This window comes from Haliotis cracherodii, unplaced genomic scaffold (genome assembly GCF_022045235.1).
Source record: "Haliotis cracherodii isolate W230 unplaced genomic scaffold, xgHalCrac1.p SCAF_3, whole genome shotgun sequence".
Classification (NCBI taxonomy): Eukaryota; Metazoa; Mollusca; class Gastropoda; order Lepetellida; family Haliotidae; genus Haliotis; species Haliotis cracherodii.
Window position 1 is genome coordinate 59,543,311 of NW_027266286.1, and position 24,335 is coordinate 59,567,645.

General features: G+C 41.9%; 1 protein-coding gene across 2 annotated transcripts in view; it reads right to left on the bottom strand.

Annotated features, from left to right (window-relative positions):
- The window catches only part of LOC139473870 (potassium voltage-gated channel subfamily KQT member 1-like), a 147,243-nt gene that overhangs the window by 68,848 nt on the left and 54,060 nt on the right, over window positions 1–24,335 (bottom strand). Inside the window, exons 3-4 of one of the 2 annotated variants that reach the window (XM_071256653.1) lie at window positions 5,794–5,884; window positions 116–133 (exon numbers count right to left, since the gene is read on the bottom strand). In XM_071256653.1, coding sequence (XP_071112754.1) covers window positions 116–133; window positions 5,794–5,884 — 109 coding nt within the window. The remainder of the gene's footprint in view (window positions 1–115; window positions 134–5,793; window positions 5,885–24,335) is intronic. The other variant, XM_071256654.1, reaches the window with a different exon arrangement.

Sequence of the window (24,335 nt, forward strand, 5' to 3'; positions counted from 1 at the left end):
TATTTATTTATTTATTTATTTATTTATCTATCTATATTAATGTATTTATATATTTATGTTAAATACTGGGGACTAGTTATGTCTACACATGCTGCAGAACAATAGCAAGACTTACCAGATAGTACTCGGCCAGCTGAAGAGATAGCAATAGGGACAGTAGGCACTTATACACCAATATAGAATACAAACAATACACCTATATGTCACATCTTGTGTCATTGTGCAACATGTCAAATGTGGATATTACTTTAGGCTCTAGCATACATAAAAGAATATATCACTGCACATAATCATTGAGGCAACTGTGTGTATTATAATCTATTAGGTTTCCTTACTATTTCATAAATCTACATCAGTGCAGCTGCACAGTATTATTAATATAACTTGTAGAACATTGTTATCATTGCTGATCAACAGTGCTTACATTTTGGCAACCAGCCAAATCTTACAGAACACTGAAGACTCACTTACAGAGTGTAACTTTACAAGATCAGTCCTGTCTAATTTCTGATGGCTAGATGCATAGATGGCTAGATGCATGACAAAATATTATATTTCACTGATGCTACATCTGCTATGACATTCTCAATATCAAGCATTTTGACAAGCTACAAGAACACATATATCAATCATGTGGAGTGTTAATACTTCTTATCTAACATCTTCCTGAAACTGATTCCCTGCCAAACTAAAAAAAGACACTGTATTTAGCCAACTGTAGGGATATAACTGAAATATGCCATACAGACATTGATGCGGGGTATATAACCAGTTACTGTATGGCAGGAACTCAATAATGGGCGTGTCATGCAAACAGAACTCAGATAACTGGACCAACTCTTCATAACAGCACTGCCTTAGAAATAATGATACAGAAACTGCCTCACAAATACTGATACAGAAAATAAACCAAGGGTACATAAAAACAAAAAACTCATAACATGTTATTTATGACTGTCTTAATAACTTTGCCAGTTATAAGTATTGATGCTCATTTGCCTTGAGCAGAAATTAATACCCTAATAAAAATAACTGCACTTCTCTAGATATCAATACCTCTATAAAAGTAAATAATGCACATTAAATGTGGAGATTTACATCTAATTAATAATCCCTTTATGCCAACAGAAGCCAACACTTGATGACAGAATTTGGCTTGTTTACATGTTGCTAATAGAAACATTGACTTTCAGGAGTCTAAGAGCAGATGATTTGCTACTTGGTTTCGTCATCGGATAAAAGATTCATGTTTAGCTCTGTCTCAGTTTAAGAGGAATGGTAATAAACTGTTGAAAATTCAATACACAAAAAAAATCAATAGTTCCAAACTTTCAGCTGAGGAGCCTCTGTGACACCTAACACAGCTGAAGGTCCTCTGTGATAACCAACAGACAGCTAAAGGGCCTCTGTGACTTCCAACACACATCTGAAGGGCCTCTGTGACACCAACACACAGCTGAAGGGCCTCTGTGACTTCCAACACACAGCTGAAGGGCCTCTGTGATACCCAACACACAGCTGAAGGGCCTCTGTGACTCCCAACACACAGCTGAAGGGCCTCTGTTTCACAAACACACAGCTGAAGGACCTCTGTGACACCAACACACAGCTGAAGGGCCTCTGTGACACCAACACACAGCTGAAGGACCTCTGTGAATACCAACACACAGCTGAAGGACCTCTGTGAATACCAACACACAGCTGAAGGACCTCTGTGAATACCAACACACAGCTGAAGGGCCTCTGTGACACCAACACACAGCTGAAGGGCCTCTGTGACACCAACACACAGCTAAAGGGCCTCTGTGACACCAACACACAGCTGAAGGGCCTCTGTGACTCCCAACACACAACTGAAGGGCCTCTGTGACACCAACACACAGCTAAAGGGCCTCTGTGACACCAACACACAGCTGAAGGGCCTCTGTAATACCCAACACACAGCTGAAGGGCCTCTGTGACACCAACACACAGCTGAAAGGCCTCTGTGAATACCAACACACAGCTGAAGGGCCTCTGTGACTTCCAACACACAGCTTAAGGACCTCTGTGACTCCCAACACATCTGAAGGGCCTCTGTAATACCCAACACACAGCTGAAGGGCCTCTGTGACTCCTAACACAGCTGAAGGGCCTCTGTGACTCCAACACACAGCTGAAGGACCTCTGTGACACCAACACACAGCTGAAGGGCCTCTGTGACTCCCAACACACAGCTGAAGGGCCTCTGTAAATACCAACACACAGCTGAAGGGCCTCTGTGAATACCAACACACAGCTGAAGGGCATCTGTGATACCCAACACACAGCTGAAGGACCTCTGTGACACCAACACACAGCTGAAGGGCCTCTGTGACACCAACACACAGCTGAAGGACCTCTGTGAATACCAACACACAGCTGAAGGGCCTCTGTGAATACCAACACACAGCTGAAGGGCCTCTGTGAATACCAACACACAGCTGAAGGGCCTCTGTGATACCCAACACACAGCTGAAGGGCCTCTGTGACTTCCAACACACATCTGAAGGGCCTCTGTGACACCAACACACAGCTGAAGGGCCTCTGTGACTTCCAACACACAGCTGAAGGGCCTCTGTGATACCCAACACACAGCTGAAGGGCCTCTGTGACTCCCAACACACAGCTAAGGGCCTCTGTTTCACCAACACACAGCTGAAGGGCCTCTGTAAATACCAACACACAGCTGAAGGGCCTCTGTGAATACCAACACACAGCTGAAGGGCCTCTGTGAATACCAACACACAGCTGAAGGGCCTCTGTGATACCCAACACACAGCTGAAGGGCCTCTGTGACTTCCAACACACATCTGAAGGGCCTCTGTGACACCAACACACAGCTGAAGGGCCTCTGTGACTTCCAACACACAGCTGAAGGGCCTCTGTGACTTCCAACACACAGCTGAAGGGCCTCTGTGACTCCCAACACACAGCTGAAGGGGGCTATACATGGCTTATGTTTCAATGTGACTTAGTTTTGATGTTTATATGTACTTCCCATACTGTTTTATGAAATGCTGCCCACTGTCTCTGGCTACATGGCAGTCTGGTAAACACTACACATCCTATCCCATCTACATTCAACCCCCTCAGCTCTGTTTATAAATATTTGTATTGTTCATCAATTGTACTTGTTTATAAATAAGGTCCTGTGATTAACAAGATTTTGATGCAGACAAGTTATGAGAATTAGAGTATTGGTACATAAGAACATTGAAAATGACCCCTGCTCCAAGAGGATGGTGTTGAACATCAATGTGAGATCTTCACAACAACTTTATCAAACCCTATCTGTACAGAACATTAGAATGTGTTATGAACCAGCACATTAAGCACTTAACACTTAACACTTCATCATCTACTCTCAACCACCGAGAAACAACCACCAAGAATAGGGGAAGCACCATCTAAGTTGCTACATGATAGATGGAGAGATGGAGAATCTATTCCATCAGAGACACTGAAACACTCTCACTGTACCATGGGGGGGAAGGGGTACTTTCAGCAATAAACATATCCCTCAAGAGCTCCGTTACAGCCCCGTTACAGCCCCGTTACAGCTCCATTACAGCCCCGTTACAGCCCTGTTACAGCCCTGTTACAGCTTCATACAGAGCCACTACAGCACCACTACTGCAACCACTGACAAAGGAAACTGAGCTTAACCACTGAAGCTCCACACACACTAGAGGTCAGGAGCAGTTCCACACAATATCCTAGGCCTGTGAAATACAGAACCTAACTAAATAACCACATGACGTGAGAAGTTTGCCAAATAGAGTTTGATGATGTGTTGAACTGGTTAGAGGGGGTGAACCTGGTTAGATCAGTGCAGCTGGTTAGATTGGTGGAGATGGTTAGTGGGGTGGTGCTGGTTAGAGGGGTGGAACAGTTTAGATGGTCAGAGCTGGTTCGATGTGTTGAGCGGGTTAGATGGTGGAACTAGTTAGAGGTGTTGAGCTGGTTAGATAGGTGCAGCTGATGTTAGATAGTCGGGGCTGGTGGGGTGGGTTAGATGGTGGAACTAGTTAGAGGAGAGGAGCTGGTTAGTGTGATGGAGCTGATTAGAGGGATGGGACTGGTAAGAGGGGGGAGCTAGTTAGACGGGTGGAGCTAGTTAGAGGGTTTGGAGCTGGTAAGAGGGGTGGATCTAGTTAGAGGGGTTGAGCTAGTTAGATGGGTGGAGCTCATTAGAGAGTTGGAGCTGATTAGAGGGTTGGAGCTAGGTAGTGGGGTGGAGCTGGTCAGAGGGGAGGAGCTCTTTAGTTGGGTGGAGCTGGTCAGAGGGGTGGAGCTGATTAGAGGGGCGGATCTAGTTAGTGGGGTGGAGCTGGTCAGAGGGGTGGAGCTAGTTAGAGCGGTGGAGCTTGTGAGAGGGCTGATCTAGTTAGAGGGATGGAGCTGGTTAGAGGAGCTGAGCTAGTTAGAAGGATGACCTAATTAGACATGCAGAGCTTGATAGATGGGTGGAGCTGGTAGGAGGGGTTGAGCTGGTTAGTGGGGTGGAGCTGGTTAGTGGGGTTGAGCTGGTTAGAGGGGTGAGCTAGTTAGAGGGGTGGAGCTGGTTAGTGGGGTGGAGCTGGTTTCATGGGTGGAGCTGGTAGGAGGGGTGGAGCTAGTTAGATGGGTGGAGCTAGTTAGAGGGGTGGAGCTGGTTAGATGGGCAGAGTTAGTTAGATAGGTGGAGCTAGTTAGATGGATGGAGCTGGTTAGTGGGGTGGAGCTGGTTAGTGGGGTGGAGCTGGTTAGTGGGGTGGAGCTGGTTAGAGGGGTAGAGCTGGTTAGAGGGGTGAGCTAGTTAGAGGGGTGGAGCTTGATAGATGGGTAGAGCTCGTCAGAGAAGTGGTGCTAGTTTAAGGCGTGGAGCTAGTTAGAGGGGTTGAGCTAGTTAGATGGGTGGATCTAGTTAGACGGCCGAAGCTGATTAGTGGGGTGGAGCTAGTTAGATGGGTAGAGCTCATCAGAGAGGTGGTGCTAGTTTAAGGGGTTGAGCTAGTTAGATGGGTAGAGCTCATCAGAGAGGTGGTGCTAGTTTAAGGGGTTGAGCTAGTTAGAGGGGTGGACATAGATAAAGGGGTGGAGCTGGTTAGAGGGGTTGAGCTGGTTAGAGGGGTTGAGCTGGTGAGAGGGCTTGAGCTGGTGAGAGGGGTGGAGCTAGTTAGTAGGGTGGACAAAGATAAAGGGATGGAGCTGGATAGAGGGGTGGAGCTAGTTAGTGGGGTGGACAAAGATAAAGGGATGGAGCTGGATAGATGAGTGGAGCTGGTTAGAGGGGTGGACATAGATAAAGGGATGGAGCTGCATAGGTGGGTGGAGCTGGTTAGAGGGGTTGAGTTGGTTAGAGCGTGGTGTGTGTACATTAGGATGTTATTGTAGGAATATCTAATAGTTCTTAATAGATTGAATAGTGAGGTGGAAGCACTGAGTAGAACTGTAAATGTGGGTGGCTGGTGCTATTCTTGTGTGCATTAAAGGACAGGACAGAGCGGTGTTCAAATGTGGCTGGGATAATGCCATGGTTGGCACAAGCAGGTTAAACAAATGCATTTCACTTCTTGTGTGATTCTAAACCAACGATGGTGCTGATATTGTTAAACCACAGTCAATCCATAACAACTATATCTCTATATCTACTTGTCTAATGATAAAAACAACAGTAATAGTACTTTGTTGCAAAGCAGAACTAGTAGTGTTAGAAACAGGTGTGGGAACACAACTGGAACAGAAGATCGTCGTCACTCACACAGGACCACACCAAGAAAGCATACTCACCATCCAAAACAAGGTCTCATTTGCAAATGTTGAGTATTGGTCTATGGTAGATAAGACACTGAAGATGAGGCAGATGAGCACCATCATGAAGCTGCAACAGAAGACACAACAGTCAGTTCTGGGACTCACACGCTGGAAAGATGGTTTATATATGCCTTACCTCACTATTGGGTTGGTATAAGATCCAACATATAGGTCCACATAGGGCGATATTACACCAACATAGGGTCTAAATAGGCTGGTAATAGACCAAAATTTGGGTTCATATAGGGGGATATTACACCAACATAGGGTCCAAATAGGCTGGTATTAGACCAATATACAGGTCTTTATAGGCTGGTATTAGATTTTGTTTTGTTTGATGTTTAACGTCGCACTCAGCAACATTCCAGCTATATTAGATCAACTATATAGGCTGGTATTAGACTAAATTGTTTGATAGGCATTACTTAGAAGTTGACGGATGACAAGATAGACACAATTTTATTGATAACAACTTCTTTAATACTGTGAAAAGCAACGTTTCGGTATAGATCCTTATACCGTTGTCAAGCAAGACAACTTGTTTGACAATGGTATAAGGATCTATACCGATCTATACCGAAACATAGCTTTTCACTGTATTAAAGAAGTTGTTATCCATAAAATTGTGTCTATCTTTTATTACATCTATCGATACTATTAATGTAAACTATATGTATTTCTACAAGTCATTAATGTGTAACAATTGGGACATGGATATTGCATTGATGGTCAGTTAATTGTTACACTTCCACCATAGACCCCTGTTCTGAAATATTGTTAGAGTGCATGGTTCAAATACAGAGTCGACTGCCTCCGTGGTCTAGTGGTAGAGCGTCTGCCCGGAGAGCAGAAGGTCGGGAGTTCCCTCCCAAACCGTGTCATACCAAAAGATGTAAAAAGATGGTACTTTTTGTTACCCTGTCTGGCGCTCAGCTTTCAGGGCATAAAACAAGGACTGGTCGGCTCGGAGTCAGTATACTGTGTCTGAGTGGGGTATTCATGTTAAACTGCAGCATGGTATCTTAGTGGGCTAACACTATAAAATCAGCATTAGTCCGGACTAGTTGTTATGTAAGTGCACTAATCTTAAATGTGACATTAAACCCCATTTCACCTCATCTCAAATACAGGCTAAAAATGTAGGGAATGTATTGCACAGGTATTCATGGACCAGCTGTAAATGTACTGCAGCATGAGATGCAATTTGATTCCCTGAACTCTGTTGGCACTTTGCATTATCTCAAAGAACACAAGGGATCAGCTTGAGGCAGATATCCTGCGACATATCTAACTGGTCCACCTTGGAGAAAATGAAATGAAGCTTTCAAGGTTTACTTGTGGACTACTTGGACATCCTGACATTATCCAGACAAAAACATAGGAGCAGGACATCACAGTTCAAGGAGGATGAAGCTCAAATGTCAAGCTCTCTCGATGTCTCAGAATGTTACATTACAGTCCTTTAGGCATTGATTGTCAGGTTTCTGCCCTAACTACATACTGCCACACAAGTTTAAAAAATCTGTAAAGCACATATCGGTATTTTGCAACAAAAGTTAGTTATCAGTGTTTGGAACTGCCCACCAGTTTGGTTTGGAAAAAAAAGATTCAAATAAATGCATTCTTGACATCATTTCAGTCATAAAATGCAGTTGATCTGAAATTGCTTGCTGACTGCAAAATTGTAAGACTCCAAAGCGTTGCAATAGAAGCCATATTAAAGACAGCCATCACACTTGGCAGATAATCTGAACTCCTCCAAGCTGCTCAGTTTTATTCTCTAAAGAGATGATTATTCTCCTTATAGTAATGATCATTTCCAAACGTTGGAATTGCTGTGTGTGCCACTTCCATAGTCTGTGTTGAATGGAGCTCTCCACTCCTTCAGTGTATGGTAGTGTGGAGCCTGATCACCTCCAGAGTCTGTGTTGAATGGAGCCCTCCACTCCTTCAGTGTATGGTAGTGTGGAGCCTGATCACCTCCAGAGTCTGTGTTGAATGGAGCCCTCCACTCCTTCAGTGTATGATAGTGTGGAGCCTGATCACTTCCAGAGTCTGTGTTGAATGGAGCCCTCCACTCCTTCAGTGTATGGTAGTGTGGAGCCTGAACACCTCCAGAGAGTGTTGAATGGAGCCTCCACTCCAGTGTATGGTAGTGTGGAGCCTGATCAGCTCCAGATTCTGTGTTGAATGGAGCTCTCCACTCCTTCAGTGTATGGTAGTGTGGAGCCTGAACATCTCCAGAGAATGTTGAATGGAGCCCTCCATACCTTCAGTGTATGGTAGTGTGGAGCCTGATCACCTCCAGAGTCTGTGTTGAATGGAGCTCTCCACTCCTTCAGTGTATGGTAGTGTGGAGCCTGATCACTTCCAGCGTGTGTTGAATGGAGCCCTCCACTCCTTCAGTGTATGGTAGTGTGGAGCCTGATCACCTCCAGCGTGTGTTGAATGGAGCTCTCCACTCCTTCAGTTTATGGTAGTGTGGAGCCTGATCACTTCCAGCGTGTGTTGAATGGAGCCCTCCACTCCTTCAGTGTATGGTAGTGTGGAGCCTGATCACCTCCAGAGTCTGTGTTGAATGGAGCCCTCCACTCCTTCAGTGTATGGTAGTGTGGAGCCTGATCACCTCCAAAGTCTGTGTTGAATGGAGCCCTCCACTCCTTCAGTGTATGGTAGTGTGGAGCCTGATCACTTCCAGAGTCTGTGTTGAATGGAGTCCTCCACTCCTTCAGTGTATGGTAGTGTGGAGCCTGATCACCTCCAGCGTGTGTTGAATGGAGCCCTCCACTCCTTCAGTGTATGGTAGTGTGGAGCCTGATCACCTCCAGCGTGTGTTGAATGGAGCTCTCCACTCCTTCAGTGTATGGTAGTGTGGAGCCTGATCACCTCCAGCGTGTGTTGAATGGAGCCCTCCACTCCTTCAGTGTATGGTAGTGTGGAGCCTGATCACCTCCAGAGTCTGTGTTGAATGGAGCCCTCCACTCCTTCAGTGTATGGTAGTGTGGAGCCTGATCACCTCCAGAGTCTGTGTTGAATGGAGCCCTCCATTCCTTCAGTGTATGGTAGTGTGGAGCCTGATCACTTCCAGAGTCTGTGTTGAATTGAGTCCTCCACTCCTTCAGTGTATGGTAGTGTGGAGCCTGATCACCTCCAGCGTGTGTTGAATGGAGCCCTCCACTCCTTCAGTGTATGGTAGTGTGGAGCCTGATCACCTCCAGAGAGTGTTGAATGGAGCCTCCACTCCTTCAGTGTATGGTAGTGTGGAGCCTGATCACCTCCAGAGTCTGTGTTGAATGGAGCTCTCCACTCCTTCAGTGTATGGTAGTGTGGAGCCTGAACACCTCCAGAGAGTGTTGAATGGAGCCCTCCACTCCTTCAGTGTATGGTAGTGTGGAGCCTGATCACCTCCAGAGTCTGTGTTGAATGGAGTCCTCCACTCCTTCAGTGTATGGTAGTGTGGAGCCTGATCACCTCCAGCGTGTGTTGAATGGAGCTCTCCACTCCTTCAGTGTATGATAGTGTGGAGCCTGATCACCTCCAGCGTGTGTTGAATGGAGCCCTCCACTCCTTCAGTGTATGGTAGTGTGGAGCCTGATCACCTCCAGAGTCTGTGTTGAATGGAGCCCTCCACTCCTTCAGTGTATGGTAGTGTGGAGCCTGATCACCTCCAGAGTCTGTGTTGAATGGAGCCCTCCACTCCTTCAGTGTATGGTAGTGTGGAGCCTGATCACTTCCAGAGTCTGTGTTGAATGGAGTCCTCCACTCCTTCAGTGTATGGTAGTGTGGAGCCTGATCACCTCCAGAGCGTGTGTTGAATCAAGCCCTCCACTCCTTCAGTGTATGGTAGTGTGGAGCCTGATCACCTCCAGCATGTGTTGAATGGAGCCCTCCACTCCTTCAGTGTATGGTAGTGTGGAGCCTGATCACCTCCAGAGTCTGTGTTGAATGGAGCCCTCCATTCCTTCAGTGTATGGTAGTGTGGAGCCTGATCACTTCCAGAGTCTGTGTTGAATGGAGCCCTCCACTCCTTCAGTGTATGGTAGAGTGGAGCCTGATCACCTCCAGCGTGTGTTGAATGGAGTCCTCCACTCCTTCAGTGTATGGTAGTGTGGAGCCTGATCACCTCCAGCGTGTGTTGAATGGAGCCCTCCACTCCTTCAGTGTATGGTAGTGTGGAGCCTGATCAGCTCCAGAGAGTGTTGAATGGAGCCCTCCACTCCTTCAGTGTATGGTAGTGTGGAGCCTGATCACCTCCAGCGTGTGTTGAATGGAGCTCTCCACTCCTTCAGTATATGGTAGTGTGGAGCCTGATCACCTCCAGAGAGTGTTGAATGGAGCCCTCCACTCCTTCAGTGTATGGTAGTGTGGAGCCTGATCACCTCCAGCGTGTGTTGAATGGAGCCCTCCACTCCTTCAGTGTATGGTAGTGTGGAGCCTGATCACCTCCAGAGTCTGTGTTGAATGGAGCCCTCCACTCCTTCAGTGTATGGTAGTGTGGAGCCTGATCACCTCCAGAGTCTGTGTTGAATGGAGTCCTCCACTCCTTCAGTGTATGGTAGTGTGGAGCCTGATCACCTCCAGCGTGTGTTGAATGGAGCCCTCCACTCCTTCAGTATATGGTAGTGTGGAGCCTGATCACCTCCAGAGAGTGTTGAATGGAGCCCTCCACTCCTTCAGTGTATGGTAGTGTGGAGCCTGATCACCTCCAGCGTGTGTTGAATGGAGCCCTCCATTCTTCAGTGTATGGTAGTGTGGAGCCTGATCACCTCCAGAGTCTGTGTTGAATGGAGCCCTCCACTCCTTCAGTGTATGGTAGTGTGGAGCCTGATCACCTCCAGAGTCTGTGTTGAATGGAGTCCTCCACTCCTTCAGTGTATGGTAGTGTGGAGCCTGAACATCTCCAGAGTCTGTGTTGAATGGAGCCCTCCACTCCTTCAGTGTATGGTAGGATGGAGCCTGATCATTAATGGAGCTCTCCAGTGTATAGTAGTGTGAATATTAATTAAAATATGGAAGATGGTATGTACATAAGAAGCAAATACACAAATAAATATACATAATTTCTGTAAATATTTCTTTTGACCCTTCGCCTCAAATGTTGTATGAATGTACAAAGGTGTTCTCCATGTGGATGGATGTTCTAGCTGAACATAAGGAATTTACTTGACATGCACATATGACTGTAAAGTGATGGCTTCCATTGTCTATTGCTAATCGCCAATCAGCGCCAACTTTCTGTTGGCTTCCCTTGTTAAGTTTCCACCTTTTGTTATCTTATTACTTTTGTTAATTGTTCTTATATGCACTCTGCCTCATATCGTTCATTCACCTGATGAAGGAGTAAGTATACACTCTGAAAGGTTGTGTTCCACATAATAAAGAAGTTGACATCCCTAAATTCTATTCCTTATGCACATACATGTTATTTAAATCTCAATGCTAGGTTACTTTTTCAATATTTAACAGAATCTCTGTAATGAATAAACAATAGCCATATGTGAGGCCAAGTTACAAGAAACTGGAAGATGAAAAAGGAAATTTTCCCTGAACTGACCATATAAGTATCATAGTTTGTCCCTTAAACGTCAGTCATTAGGAATTTAATAGTTTTTTGTTTTTTCATTGTACCGGGTAATTCTTTTATATTAATTGTAAAACCAATTCTCTGTGATTTAAAAATTTAATAGTTTGGTTTTCTTTTACTGTAATTCTTTTATATTAATTGTAAAACCAATTCTCTGTGACTTAGAAATTTAATAGTTTGGTTTTCGTTTACTGTAATTCTTTTATATTAATTGCAAAACAAATTCTCTGTGACTTAGGAATTTAATAGTTTTGTTTTCTTTTACTGTAATTCTTTTATATTAATTGTAAAACAAATTCTCTGTGACTTAGGAATTTAATAGTTTTTTGTTTTTTTTATTGTGCCAGGTAATTCTTTTAAATTAATTGTAAAACAAATTCTCTGTGACTTAGGAATTTAATAGTTTGGTTTTCTTTTACTGTAATTCTTTTATATTAATTGTAAAACAAATTCTCTGTGACTTAAATTTCTAACAGTGACGATGTCTTGTCACAAATGTTTGTTAAAAAACAACACAGTATATGAATTACAGGTCCCACACTCCCTATCTTGCCCCTATCATGATAAAATAAATGTGTATTTGATCTCTCAACCATTTTACTACACCATGGGCCATGACAGTAATCTTGGTGATAAGCATAAACCATCCTCACACCTAAAGGAATGACGTTCTCAGAATGCTGACGAATCGGTAATCAAAATAGTTGAAAATGGCTGCCACTCGTGAACACTGAGAGCAATAATGTGCTGGGGAGTCTCCTCTGGGGCCCATCACCTATAGCTTTGACATTTGCTGGTTTTATCTTTTAGAAACTGTACCATCAACTGGATGACATGCTGTTGGAGAATCAGTTGATGTCATGAGCACGGTCTGGTCCAGCTCAGATAATTACTGTGGATTCTAGCATGCTTTTATCCCAACGTCTCTGTCACTACCAAATAATTGCTGTAATTAACGCATTACCAACCACAGGTACTCTTGTTACTACACTGATCATAATGGCTGCAGAACGTTATAATTAAAGCCTTTAGGCTCTGTAGCTCACCTGAACATTTGTTCCAAGGTTAAAATCTATATGGTGCAATTTTTTCACAAATCTTTCAAATTAAAAATCTGAAAAAAAATTGAATTACCTTATAATGATTTATCTACATAATGTCATATTGACCGTTGACATTATTGATATAGCTATTTAACTACAATATTAAATATGAATATCACCCCTGGTTTATTTGCTCATAATTAACTTTTTACATAAAAAAATAAAATCCAGTCTGATAATATTTTATTTGCATCCATCTTGGCACATTGTCCTAGAAAAAATGTATTAGAAGAGAATTGTTCTTGCTTCCTGACAAGTTCCAAAAATATAGACGATGGAATTGAACATGGTCACATTATCACTGTTGCAACATACACTGCATGTTTATGAATATAAATCATCAACTCCAGAGAATTATCAGTCTCGATTATCTCCGGAAACAGATTCCATTGGTGTAAAACGAGGTGAAAATTATATGAGTTTTTTTCCGGATAACTGAACATCAGTGATGACACCAGGTGTTCGCAAAAAGAATCATGTAACACATTAAATCCCTACTCTGTGGAAGGAAAAGAATCCTATCTTGTCTCAGTTAGCCCTAAACAAACATGATGATTGCTCTTGCTGTGATGCTGTCTCCTCTAACACTCCCTTTTGTGAAATCAGCAAAACTTACCATACCCTTACACCTGGTTCAGCGTGCATTCTAACTTCTAGTTGTGTAAGGGGCGGCTGGGTAGCCTCGTGGTTAAAGCGTTCGCTCATCACGCCGAAGACCCACGTTCGATTCCCAACATGGGTACAAAGTGTGAAGCCCATTTTTGGTGTCTAACACCGTGATATTGCTGGAATATTGCTAAAAGCGGCGTAAAACCATACTCACTCACTCTAGTTGTGTAACGATACAGTGATACAGTATTGTATCGTGATACGATGCCCAAGATACAATACATTGATTAACGAACCGTGTATTGTGTTACAAACAATACATTATCATTACAAGATATTTAGCTGTAAAAACATATGTATAATACCAGAAACTGCTCAACAACAAGCTTACACAGATTCTCTAGTATTTCCTGGTTAGCTATATGTAGTATAACAGCATAACATTCACAAGACCCTCTAGCATGTAGGTTTCCGTCCTTCAATATTCTAACTTTGATCTCTGAAATTTAGAAACAAAAAGCGATCGAACCAACTCAGCCATCGAGGCTTTCACAAACTGAAAGTCTGACAACTGGTAGTCTAGATCACATACTTTGTGTACCCCTCTGACAAGTGTAAATTGGCACGGCTCCCATGGCCAAAAGCTATGAACACAAAATGCCATTTAGATTCGGGGTTGTGATTAACCTGCGAAATGAAAGAATACCAACCTTATAAAATAAAATTAATGTATCATGATACAAATCGTATCGTACCCTTAGTATTGGGATACATATCGTATCGCAACCCCATCATATCATTACTTAATTCCAATTTGGGAATTTGTGCTAACATTTGCTGCAGACTTGGAACCAAATATCAGCCACTGAGCAGGAGTGTATAAATCCATGTAATCATCTTAAGACACATTAATCAAATTATTAATTTAAACATTTATTCCTGTATGGATAATAATTAAATACAGTAACAGTACAGTAATGCACAATTAATAATGCACTGATATAGAATCCAAGCTGCAGGTAACAAGCAGTGGAAATGGGCATTGATTGATATGTGGATTATTCTGCAATTTTACAGCTCGAGATACAGGCCCATATACTGTGACCCGTGGTGAGACATGACATTAAATGATGGCACTTTAACATATACAGACAGTTAGCTGTCATCCAAACTACCAAAAAACACTGCAAAATACATATATAACCCATCAATGTCTTCCTAACTTGAAAAATATTCTTAATAGATATATAGAAAACCAGAAATAAGATAATTTCTCATAGGACCCCTGCTTAGTGCATATGTGATGCTGTTCAGTTAATGGCAGGCTGTTATAGGTAATATACACTACCAGATAATATGGGGGTGATGCAGATGAACTGATGAATACGGCCTTGCAGGGAATCTATTGGTCTGCGAAGTGCAGGGACATGCAATGGGATTCCTGGGGAATCAAACAGCTGAAATCTGCTGTCAGAATGCCAGCGGCTAAACAAGTGTAATTACTTTTCCAGTATGAGTTGAAAACTGATTAAACCTTTAACCAGGTTATTTGAAATACAGGACTTGGTGTAGACTTGCACAAGTCTCTAAGGCAAAAATTATTAGTTTACATCATAAATTCTAGATTATATAAATAATAAGAACAACTTGTCCCTATGAGAAAATGGCGTCCTTTGACATACGCCATGATGTAAGGAGATCGAGAATTACTACACATCCATGGACTAATCATTCAGTATTGCCTTGGAGCAAGGCTAGGCTTGGTGTTGTCTACTGTTCTGCATGGAGGTTCACCTTATGATATGCATACCAGACAACTGATCATTTTTTGGATAAAATATAGAATAAATAATGCTATTCCATGTTTATAGGACTTCAGTTATGGACAATTCAGAGATATTTTCTAAGAGAATGCTCCACATGGGACATGTGCTCATGTAAGCAGAAAAATGAGATTACAGTGGATTGAGCAGTTGAACTTCATCCATTGGGGTATATTTTCATAACAAATAAACTGAAACAGATTCCATGGCATATAATTGGCTTGCCCAACAATTTGTTTTTTTGCGTTTATGTTTCCATAAACAAAACAAACATTAGGCCACGATATATAGTAGACAACTGTTTCCTGATTGGCTGATATAATGGCAGGGCTTGTGTTGCATTAATGGGCTGAAAGATGTCACAGATTTCGTACAGCTGTTGTCTACATTTTTTTGTGTGTCAATGATTTAAATAAGCTGTCTGGGAAGTTAATTTAATATTGTTGACGTAAAACCTGAGTGTACACTTTGCAAATATCCGCAATGCGGCTTTATACAGAATGCACACTGTTTTTAACGTTTATACCTCAGTTAGTGCAAAGAATATTGAAGCCAATTCTTAAATAAGGAATAAATTCCTTTTCTAAAACTATTGTCTTCAAACTTTGATCTGTAAAAAAATTAAAGATTATGAAAAAGCATCTAAACAAACAGGTACAAGATTGTAGTTTGGTTGTGTAAGGCAATTAACTCAGCCGGGGCGACAATATCATACTTCAGTGATACATTAAGGTTTGAGAGCTGATCCCCGATGGACAAGTAGCCACAAGATGCCGGTTAGCCGATATTTCCCATCGGATGGCCACTTACCACTCACTTGACGTTAGTAAACAATCTGTGACCATCATGTCATTAACGTACACATCTTGCCGACCACTAGACATCCAGGATGACCTGGTAAAGTCTTGTAGAATCAATTACGCTTCCCTAACAGCTTATCCTGATGATAGGGATTAAGGATAATCCCAATGGAGTCATAACATGCATTGATCACTATCCTTGCTACATCGATAAACGTTAGCGGTGTTGGACTGCAAATCACATCGGGTGTTAGGTGCTGTGGGTGAAGACGCCGAGTCAACTCACTCCCATTACCCATCAATCCTACGCTAATGATATTGTCTTCGTAAACAGTCCCGCAGGATGTCCACCACACGCTGACAAAAAGCAGTAGTTGTCAAGTAAGTAGCACGAGTCAATACACTGCTATAATGATCAACTATCTACTCAAAAGTGAGGAAAACAAACAAATAAAGTTTCAATCAAACTTGGAAAAAATGAAAAACATAGTTTCTGCATTTGTCTTCTCTGGAAGGTTTGAAACTGCTTAGACAGCAGTTTTTGCTGACCTTGATGACATTTGTGCCCTTGTATATAGCTGGGTGACAAACTGTGATATGGACAGAAATACGATTACGGCTCAACAATGTATGTTTACTTGTGTATGTATTCTGCCATAATATTTTAAAGGTGAATGCATGACACTTTTTTTCATGGATAGCAACTTCTTTTATTCTTTAAAATGGTGCACAACAAAAACTAATAATGAATTTAGACTTGTGGGGTACAACTGAGAAGGTGATTTATAAGCAAAAGGTTTGCATGCAACTGCAAGCATTCTGATAAGAGTGAGTGAGTGAGTTGGGTTTAATGCTACTTTGATTGGTTTGGTTGGTTTGTTGTTTAACGCCGCACAAAGCAATATTCCAGCTGTATGACAGCGGTCTGTAAATAATCAAGTCTGGACCAGAAAATCCAGTGCTTGATATTATGTGCATCAATCTCTGCAATTACGACAAGCACAGTCGCTTTTTACGTCAAGCTTTGGTTGCTGAAGGCCTAGTCTACCCCGGATCTTCACGGGTCTATTGCCGCTTTGGACTGTATTCCAGTTATATCACTGTGTGTCAGCTTAATGTGGGAGGAAAGCCCGAAGTGAGGAAGATGTCACATTCTGATAAGGTTTGTTAGTTTGTTGTTTAACGCTGCAGTCAGCAATATTCCGGATATATGACACTGGTCTGTAAATCTGGACCAGACAATCCAGTGATTGACATCATGAGCATCAATCTCTGCAATTGGGATACAATGACCTGAACCAACCAAGTCAGCGAGCCTGACCACCCGGTCCCATTAGTCGCCTCTTACAACTAGCTAAAATGGACGAGTGTGTGTGCGTGCGTGCGTGCATGCTTGGTGCTTGCGTTGGTGCTTGTGTGCATGCATGAAGGAACATACTGCCATGTTCGTTTCCCCTGGTGCTGCTTGTGTTGCTATTTCAATATGTTGTGTTGTCCTCCAGATGCAGTGTCCCACACTGAATAAGTGTGTGTGAATGTTGTTTTATGGCACCATCAGCAATATTTCGTGTCCATTTCTTAACAGACTGACAAATGCTTTGCTGTTTTTCATATGCAAAATGCCCTACTGTTGATTTATACCACTACTCATGTCCACATGTTTTAGTAACAAAACATGTTAAAAGATTTCTAATGGGATCCACTATATATGTACAGACCCGTGAAGATCCGGGGTAGAATAGGTCTTCAGCAACCCATACTTGCCGTAATTGGTGACTATGTTTGTTGTAAGAGGCGACTAATGGGATCGGGAGGTCAGGCTTGCTGACTTGGTTGACACACGTCATCATACGTATCTCAATTGCTAGGATTGATGCTCATGATGTGAATCACTGGATTGTCTGGTCTAGCCTCTATCATTTACAGACAGTCATATAGCTGGAATATGGCTGAGTGCGGCGTTAAACAACAAACAAGCAAACAAATATATTTACATTATTATTTCAAGCACTTATTGGTAGACACTTGCTGTTTTATGCACGTTGTGTGGTGGTGGGGAGGGGCTGCCCTTATCATGAGCACCTGGTGTCATCGCTGAAATTCAGTGATCCATTCACATAGTTTTCACTGCTGTTTTGTCTTTTGCCACCAGTGGAATCTCTTTTGGCAGACGGTTGAGTGAGCGAGTGAGTTGGGTTTAACGCCGCTTTTAACAGTATTCCAGTTATATCACAGTGTGTCAGCTTAATGTGGGAGGAAAGCCCGAAGTGATGCAGGTCTCAGACGTTTACCACTTCGGTGAAACCCACGAGCATGACAAACCTAGGTCAGGGATAATCGGGGCGAACCGGGATTCGAACCCACAATCATAGGTTTCTGGCGTGCCCAAGGGACGCAACTCTGCACAGCGAATCACGGCGCCTGAGATGACTGGGCCACCCGTGCCCCCGGCAGACGGTTTAGACTTTTCTTGATGTATTAAATTTATATTTATGAGATCCATTATATATTAGGATTATTTGTTCAAGAACTGACCACACTGTTCTTGGAAAATAATCTACACAGTAAGTGGAATAGATGCCTAGCTACAGTTGTCTAACCTACCGTTTCACACTGTCACACATGACCTTATTAACAGACCAACAGGGACGGACAAAGAGGTTGCTAATGCTGTCCCCTTCCCAGTGAAGACATGTTTTAATTAAAGTCATTCATCTTGTAGACAGTTGCACGGAATAGAGTGAGGGAAACAGATGTGTTGAGCACAGGGTGTCTCTGCTGCCCTTCACATTCCTTCCCTTTAGATTACATCCTGACAAGTGTGAGGAATGTGTCTCCTCCTAATCCTGGTCCTCAAGTCTGCGGTCCTGGAAAGTATTGCCAGTTAACATATAGTGCCATCTATTGCAATACATGTTGACTGGCCTGTCGCCGTTTTGTAAAATCCCAGATAAGTCGGTCAGCATTTGATGACATCATGACAGTATGGTGTTGCGTAAAATGTCCTCTGCTTATCACCTGTGAAGATTCCGGGGTAGAATAGGTCTTCAGCAACCCATGCTTGCTGTAAAATGTGACTATGCTTGTCGTAAAAGGCGACTAACAGGATCGGGTGGTCAGGCTCGCTGACTTGGTTGATGCATGTCATCGATCCCAAATGCAAGGATTGATGCTCATGATATCAATCACTGGATTGTCTGGTCCAGACTAGATTATTTACAGACCGCCGTCATATAGCTGGAAAATTGCTGAGTGCGGCGTTAAACAACAAACCAACAACCAACCAACCTCTGCTTATCACGTCATAACTGACCAATTCGTATTGAATTTCCTCACCGAATTCAATGGCGGTTGTTACAAACACACAGTTCACCGAAAACAAGTCTCCGTACTTGAGGACATAGAATGATAGCTCGTTACATGTCACTGGAAGGATGTATGTGGTTTTACGAGTAGAGTGTTCGTGTAACCTCCATGACCTTCAGTTCATGGTGTACACACCCATTCAGGTAATAAAATCCTTCCACCACTCTGCACATTCCACACTGCCAGGGGTACGATGACACACAATCAACCAAGTCACCAAGCCGCTTATGTAGATTCCCTGATCTTATCCGGCAATTTTACCTTTTCCTATACAAGTGAAACCACATCATTTCATGTCAATTTGTTTCCAAGGAGGACAAAAAGATCTGTTAAGTTATTTCATTCCACAAAGATGGTTTAACACAGTGAGTGCAGCAGTCCAGCAGTGGGCCTGATTACCACAGGTTATTTACAGATGTCTCTGAGAGGGTTCAAAGACGAGTCAGCAGTGCATGTAGAAATCATATACTTAGTATGATCTTTCCTGGTTATTCCCAGACAGGGTTCTCATTGTGGTCCCCCAGCAAGGTCTTCATGACAAGATGGTATGATCTGTACCTTACTTGAGGTTTATATGAATAATTCTTGGGGCAATAATTGTTCCTTTTGTCATGGACATAATTAACTTTTCCATTTTGTGCTGATAGAGCAGGCTGAGGATAAAACCTTTTAGTTGTCATTATTTATTCATTTTGTATGTTTCAATCACTGCAAGATCTGTGAAGATCCAGGGAAGAATAGGTCTTCAGCAACCTGTGCTTGCTGTAACTGGTGACTATGCTTGTCTTAAGAGGCGACTAATGGCATCGGGTGGTCAGACTCACTGACTTGGTTGATGCATGTCATCGTATACCAGTTGTGTGGATTGATGCTCATGATGTCAATCACTGGATTGTCTGGTCCAGACTCGATTATTTACAGACCACCGTCATATAGGTGGAATATTGCTGAGAGCGGTGTTAAACAACAAACAAACAAATTTAATTACAGCACTTGCAACAACTAACGATATGCTGATCATGCTACCGCACAGTAAACACATCACTTGGTAAGTTGATACAGCTCCTTGGGCCTTGTCGTTTAGAAAAGAAAGATCTTAAGATTTATGAAACATTAATTAGAATAGCATTTTCAAACATACTTAATAAAATATGAAGTTGTTTCGAAAACTATCTTATATTTCTTGAGATGAAAACTATTAACGTTCCCTTCTTAGCTCCGGGGGGCGGTCGGGTAGCCTAGTGGTTAAAACGTTCGCTCATCATGCCGAAGACCCGGGTTTGATTCTCGACATGGGTACAATGTGTGAAGCCCGTTTCTGGTGTCCCCCGCCGTGATATTGCTGGAATATTGCTAAAAGCGGCGTAAAACCGTACTCTGTCAGTCTTAGCTACGGACTGTTTAAGTGTTCATGATGGTTGAGTATAAGAAGCGGAGCATGTGTTGTTACAGACAAGACTGCATGGTTGCCTACTGATGACAAGGCAGACAGCACTCTAGATACACTAAACAAAACCACTTGGCACTGAAGCTCACCTGGAATGTTTGCAAAGTCATAATGGTACTTTAACAAAGGTAAAAAAATACAAAGAAGGTAACAGAATGACAGCTATCCACAGGTGAAATATTAACAAAAAAGGGCTGAGAAATTCTTCAGAGCAAATTAGGGGGTTCATGTTATGAGAGATATTACGGTACTGCATTAGAGACAAAGTGGTCATTTCATGTGTGATGATGATAAGAATATTGAGAAAACAGGGCTGAGAAATTCTTCATACTACATTAGGGGGTTCATGTTATGAGAGATATTACGGTATGGTGTTAGAATTACAAAGTGGTTATTTGAAGTGTGATGATGATCAGAATCTCAACAATAGATGGCTGAGAAATTGTATAGAATAAATGAGAGAGTTGTGTTATGAGAGATATTACGGTATTGTATGAGAGACAAATTGGTGATTTCACATTTGATGATGATCAGAATATTAAGAAAACGGGGCTGAGAAATTGATCAGGGTAAATTAGGGGGTCGGGTGTTTTGAGAGATATTACGGTATGGTATTAGAATTACAAAGTGGTTATTTGAAGTGTAATGACGATCAGAATCTCTGCAAATGCTGATGAGATATGTTCAAGCCAGGACCATGTGTAAAATCAATACATTTTAATCTAATCTTAAATCCAATACGTTTTGCTGCTACACCAAGGTGCTAATTTCATTAAAGGGACTGTCAAAACAAACGTGACCAAATCAATTTAAGTGATCCACCCAACCAAACAATAATCCCTGGAAATCTTTGTAGTGACACGTTATTGAAATTTCTCCAAGTGAAATCCTTGCGAACAGCTCAGGAATGTAGTGCTAATTATAGACTTTGTCCATAATCTTGAAATATTAGGCCAGTGAATAAAGTGAAATTATTGAAATTGTGCCTTGTATATGTATCTAACAGATATTTAATACAGATGAGTGAGTTGGGTTTGATGTCTCTTTGAACATCATTCCAGTTATATCACAGCATGTCAGCTTAATGTGGGAGGAAAGCCCAAAGTGATGCAGGTCTCAGACATTTACCACTTCCGTGAAACCCACGAGCACGGGTATGGTGCTGACAAACCTAGAAACATAATCAGGGCGAACCGGGATTCGAACCCACAATCATAAGTTTCTGGCGTGCCCAAGGGGCGCAACTCTGCACAGCGAATCGCGGTGCCTTAGACGACCCTTGATGTGATGAAGGTCTTAGACATCTACTACTTTGGTGAAACAATAAGGATGGGTATGGTGTTGACAAACCTAGAAACATTGTGGGCGAACCAGCGAAACCCAAGATCACAGGTTCCTGGAGTGGACAAGGGATGCAACTCCGCACAACAAATTGTGGCACTTTACATGGTTGAGTATAGATGTAATATCTATCTACACTGCCAACATGAAACATGAAACATCTTGACATTTAACACAAAATTCAACTTCTCTTAAAATATCCTTTAAAATATATACATATGCAAAGAAAATAATGCTGAAGGGCTATGAAATTACAAGTTGAAATAGCATTCCTTAGTGAATAATGAATTCTTAGTTCACCATCTCAAAGTCTCAGTAACAGTGATAAACACCCTGTGACGCCAAGAATGCGTATGTTTTTTAACTTTAACAATAGACATCAAATTTATATTTTAAGTTGTGATAAATGATAAACTTCTTATAATCTTACACTCATGATTACTGGTTGTGTACAAATTGGACTTTAAAATCATGACTTGTGACCCCTTTACAATGGACCAGTTATTCTATAAGTCAGCTATTTGCAATTTACAAATGCAGTTCAAATGAATCAATATGTTGAAAACTAAAATCATCATGGTGACAGCTGGTTGTATCTGGATCGATCAAACTGGCACTCAAACCTTACCTATGTTAAGGTATATCAAATATGTTTCCAACTCCAGTTTGCTTTAAACATATCAACATGCATCAAAATTACAACTCCCTTAACAGACCAAGGCCAGTTTTATCATTGCTAGGTTCGTTTGTTGTTTAATGCCGCATTCAGCAATATTCCAGCTATATGACAGCGGTCTGTAAATAATCGAGTCTGAACCAGACAATCCAGTGATTGACATCCACGCAATTGGGATGCGATGACATGCATCAACCAAGTCAGCAAGCCTGACCACCCGATGCTGTTAGTTGCCACTTACGACAAGCATTGTCGTCATTTACGGCAAGCATGGGTTGCTGAAGACCTAGTCTACCTTGGATCTTCACAGGTCTATCATTGCTAGCAGACCTTTCACCATTTCAGATGTAAGCAGATAAGGTGAGCTATCAAGATGTAAGAAGATAAGGTGAGCTATCAAGATGTAAGCAGATAAAGTAAGCTATCAAGATGTAAGCAGATAAGGTGAACAATCAAGATGTATGCAGATAAGGAGACATGAATATGTAAGCAGATAAGATAAGCTATCAAGACATAAGAAGATAAGGTGAGCTATCAAAATGTAAGCAGATAAGGTGAGCTATCAAGATGTATGCAGATTAGGTGAACAATCAAGATGTATGCAGGTAAGCAGACATCAAGATGTATGCAGATAAGATGAGCTATCAAGACATAAGAAGATAAGGAGAGCTATCAAAATGTAAGCAGATAGGGTAAGCTATCAAGATGTAAGCAGATAAGGTGAGCAGTCAAGATGTATGCAGATAAGGTGAGCTATCAAGATGTAAACGGATAAGGAGATATCAAGATGTAAGCAGATTAGGTGAGGTTAGATGTTTGTTTGTTTGTCTGTTGTTTAACTTCGCACTCAGCAATATTCCAGCTATATGACGGCGGTCTGTAAATAATCAAGTCTGGACCATCATGAGCATCAATCCATGCAATTGGAATATGATGACATGTATCAAGATGTACACAAATAAGTTGAGCTATCAAGATGTAAGTAAATACGGTGATGTATCAAGAAGTAAGCAAATAAGGTGAGCTATCAAGATTTATGCAGAGAAGGTGATGTATCAAGATGTAAGCAGATAAGGTGAGCTAACAAGATGTAAGCAAATAAAGTGAAGTATCAAGATGTAAGCAAATAAGCTGATGTATCAAGATGTAAGCAGATAAGGTGAGCTATCAAGGTGTAAGTAAATATGGTGATGTATCAAGATGTAAGCAAATAAGTTGAGTTAACAAGATGTAAGCAAATAAGGTGATGTATTAAGATGTACGCCGATAAGGTGAGCTATCAAGACGTAAGCAAATAAGGTGAGGAATCAAGATGTAAGTAAATATGGTGATGTATCAAGATGTAAGCAAATAAGGTGATGTATCAAGATGTAAGCAAATAAGGTCAGTTATCAAGATGTAAGTAAATAAGGTGATGTATCAAGATGTAAGCAAATACGGTGATGTATCAAGATGTAAGCAGATAAGGTGAGCTAACAAGATGTAAGCAAATAAGGCGATGTATCAAGATGTACACAAATAAGGTGAGGAATCAAGATGTAAGGAAATACGGTGATGTATCAAGATGTAAGCAAATAAGGTGATGCATCAAGATGTAAGCAAATAAGGTGAGTTATCAAGATGTAAACAAATAAGGTGATGCATCAAGATGTAAGCAAATAAGGTGATGCATCAAGATCATGATCAAGATCAAATCAAATGACGTTAAAAGATGGTATTTGTTTTTTTCTGGTACTTGGCATTAAGGGGATAAACAAGGACTGGTCGGC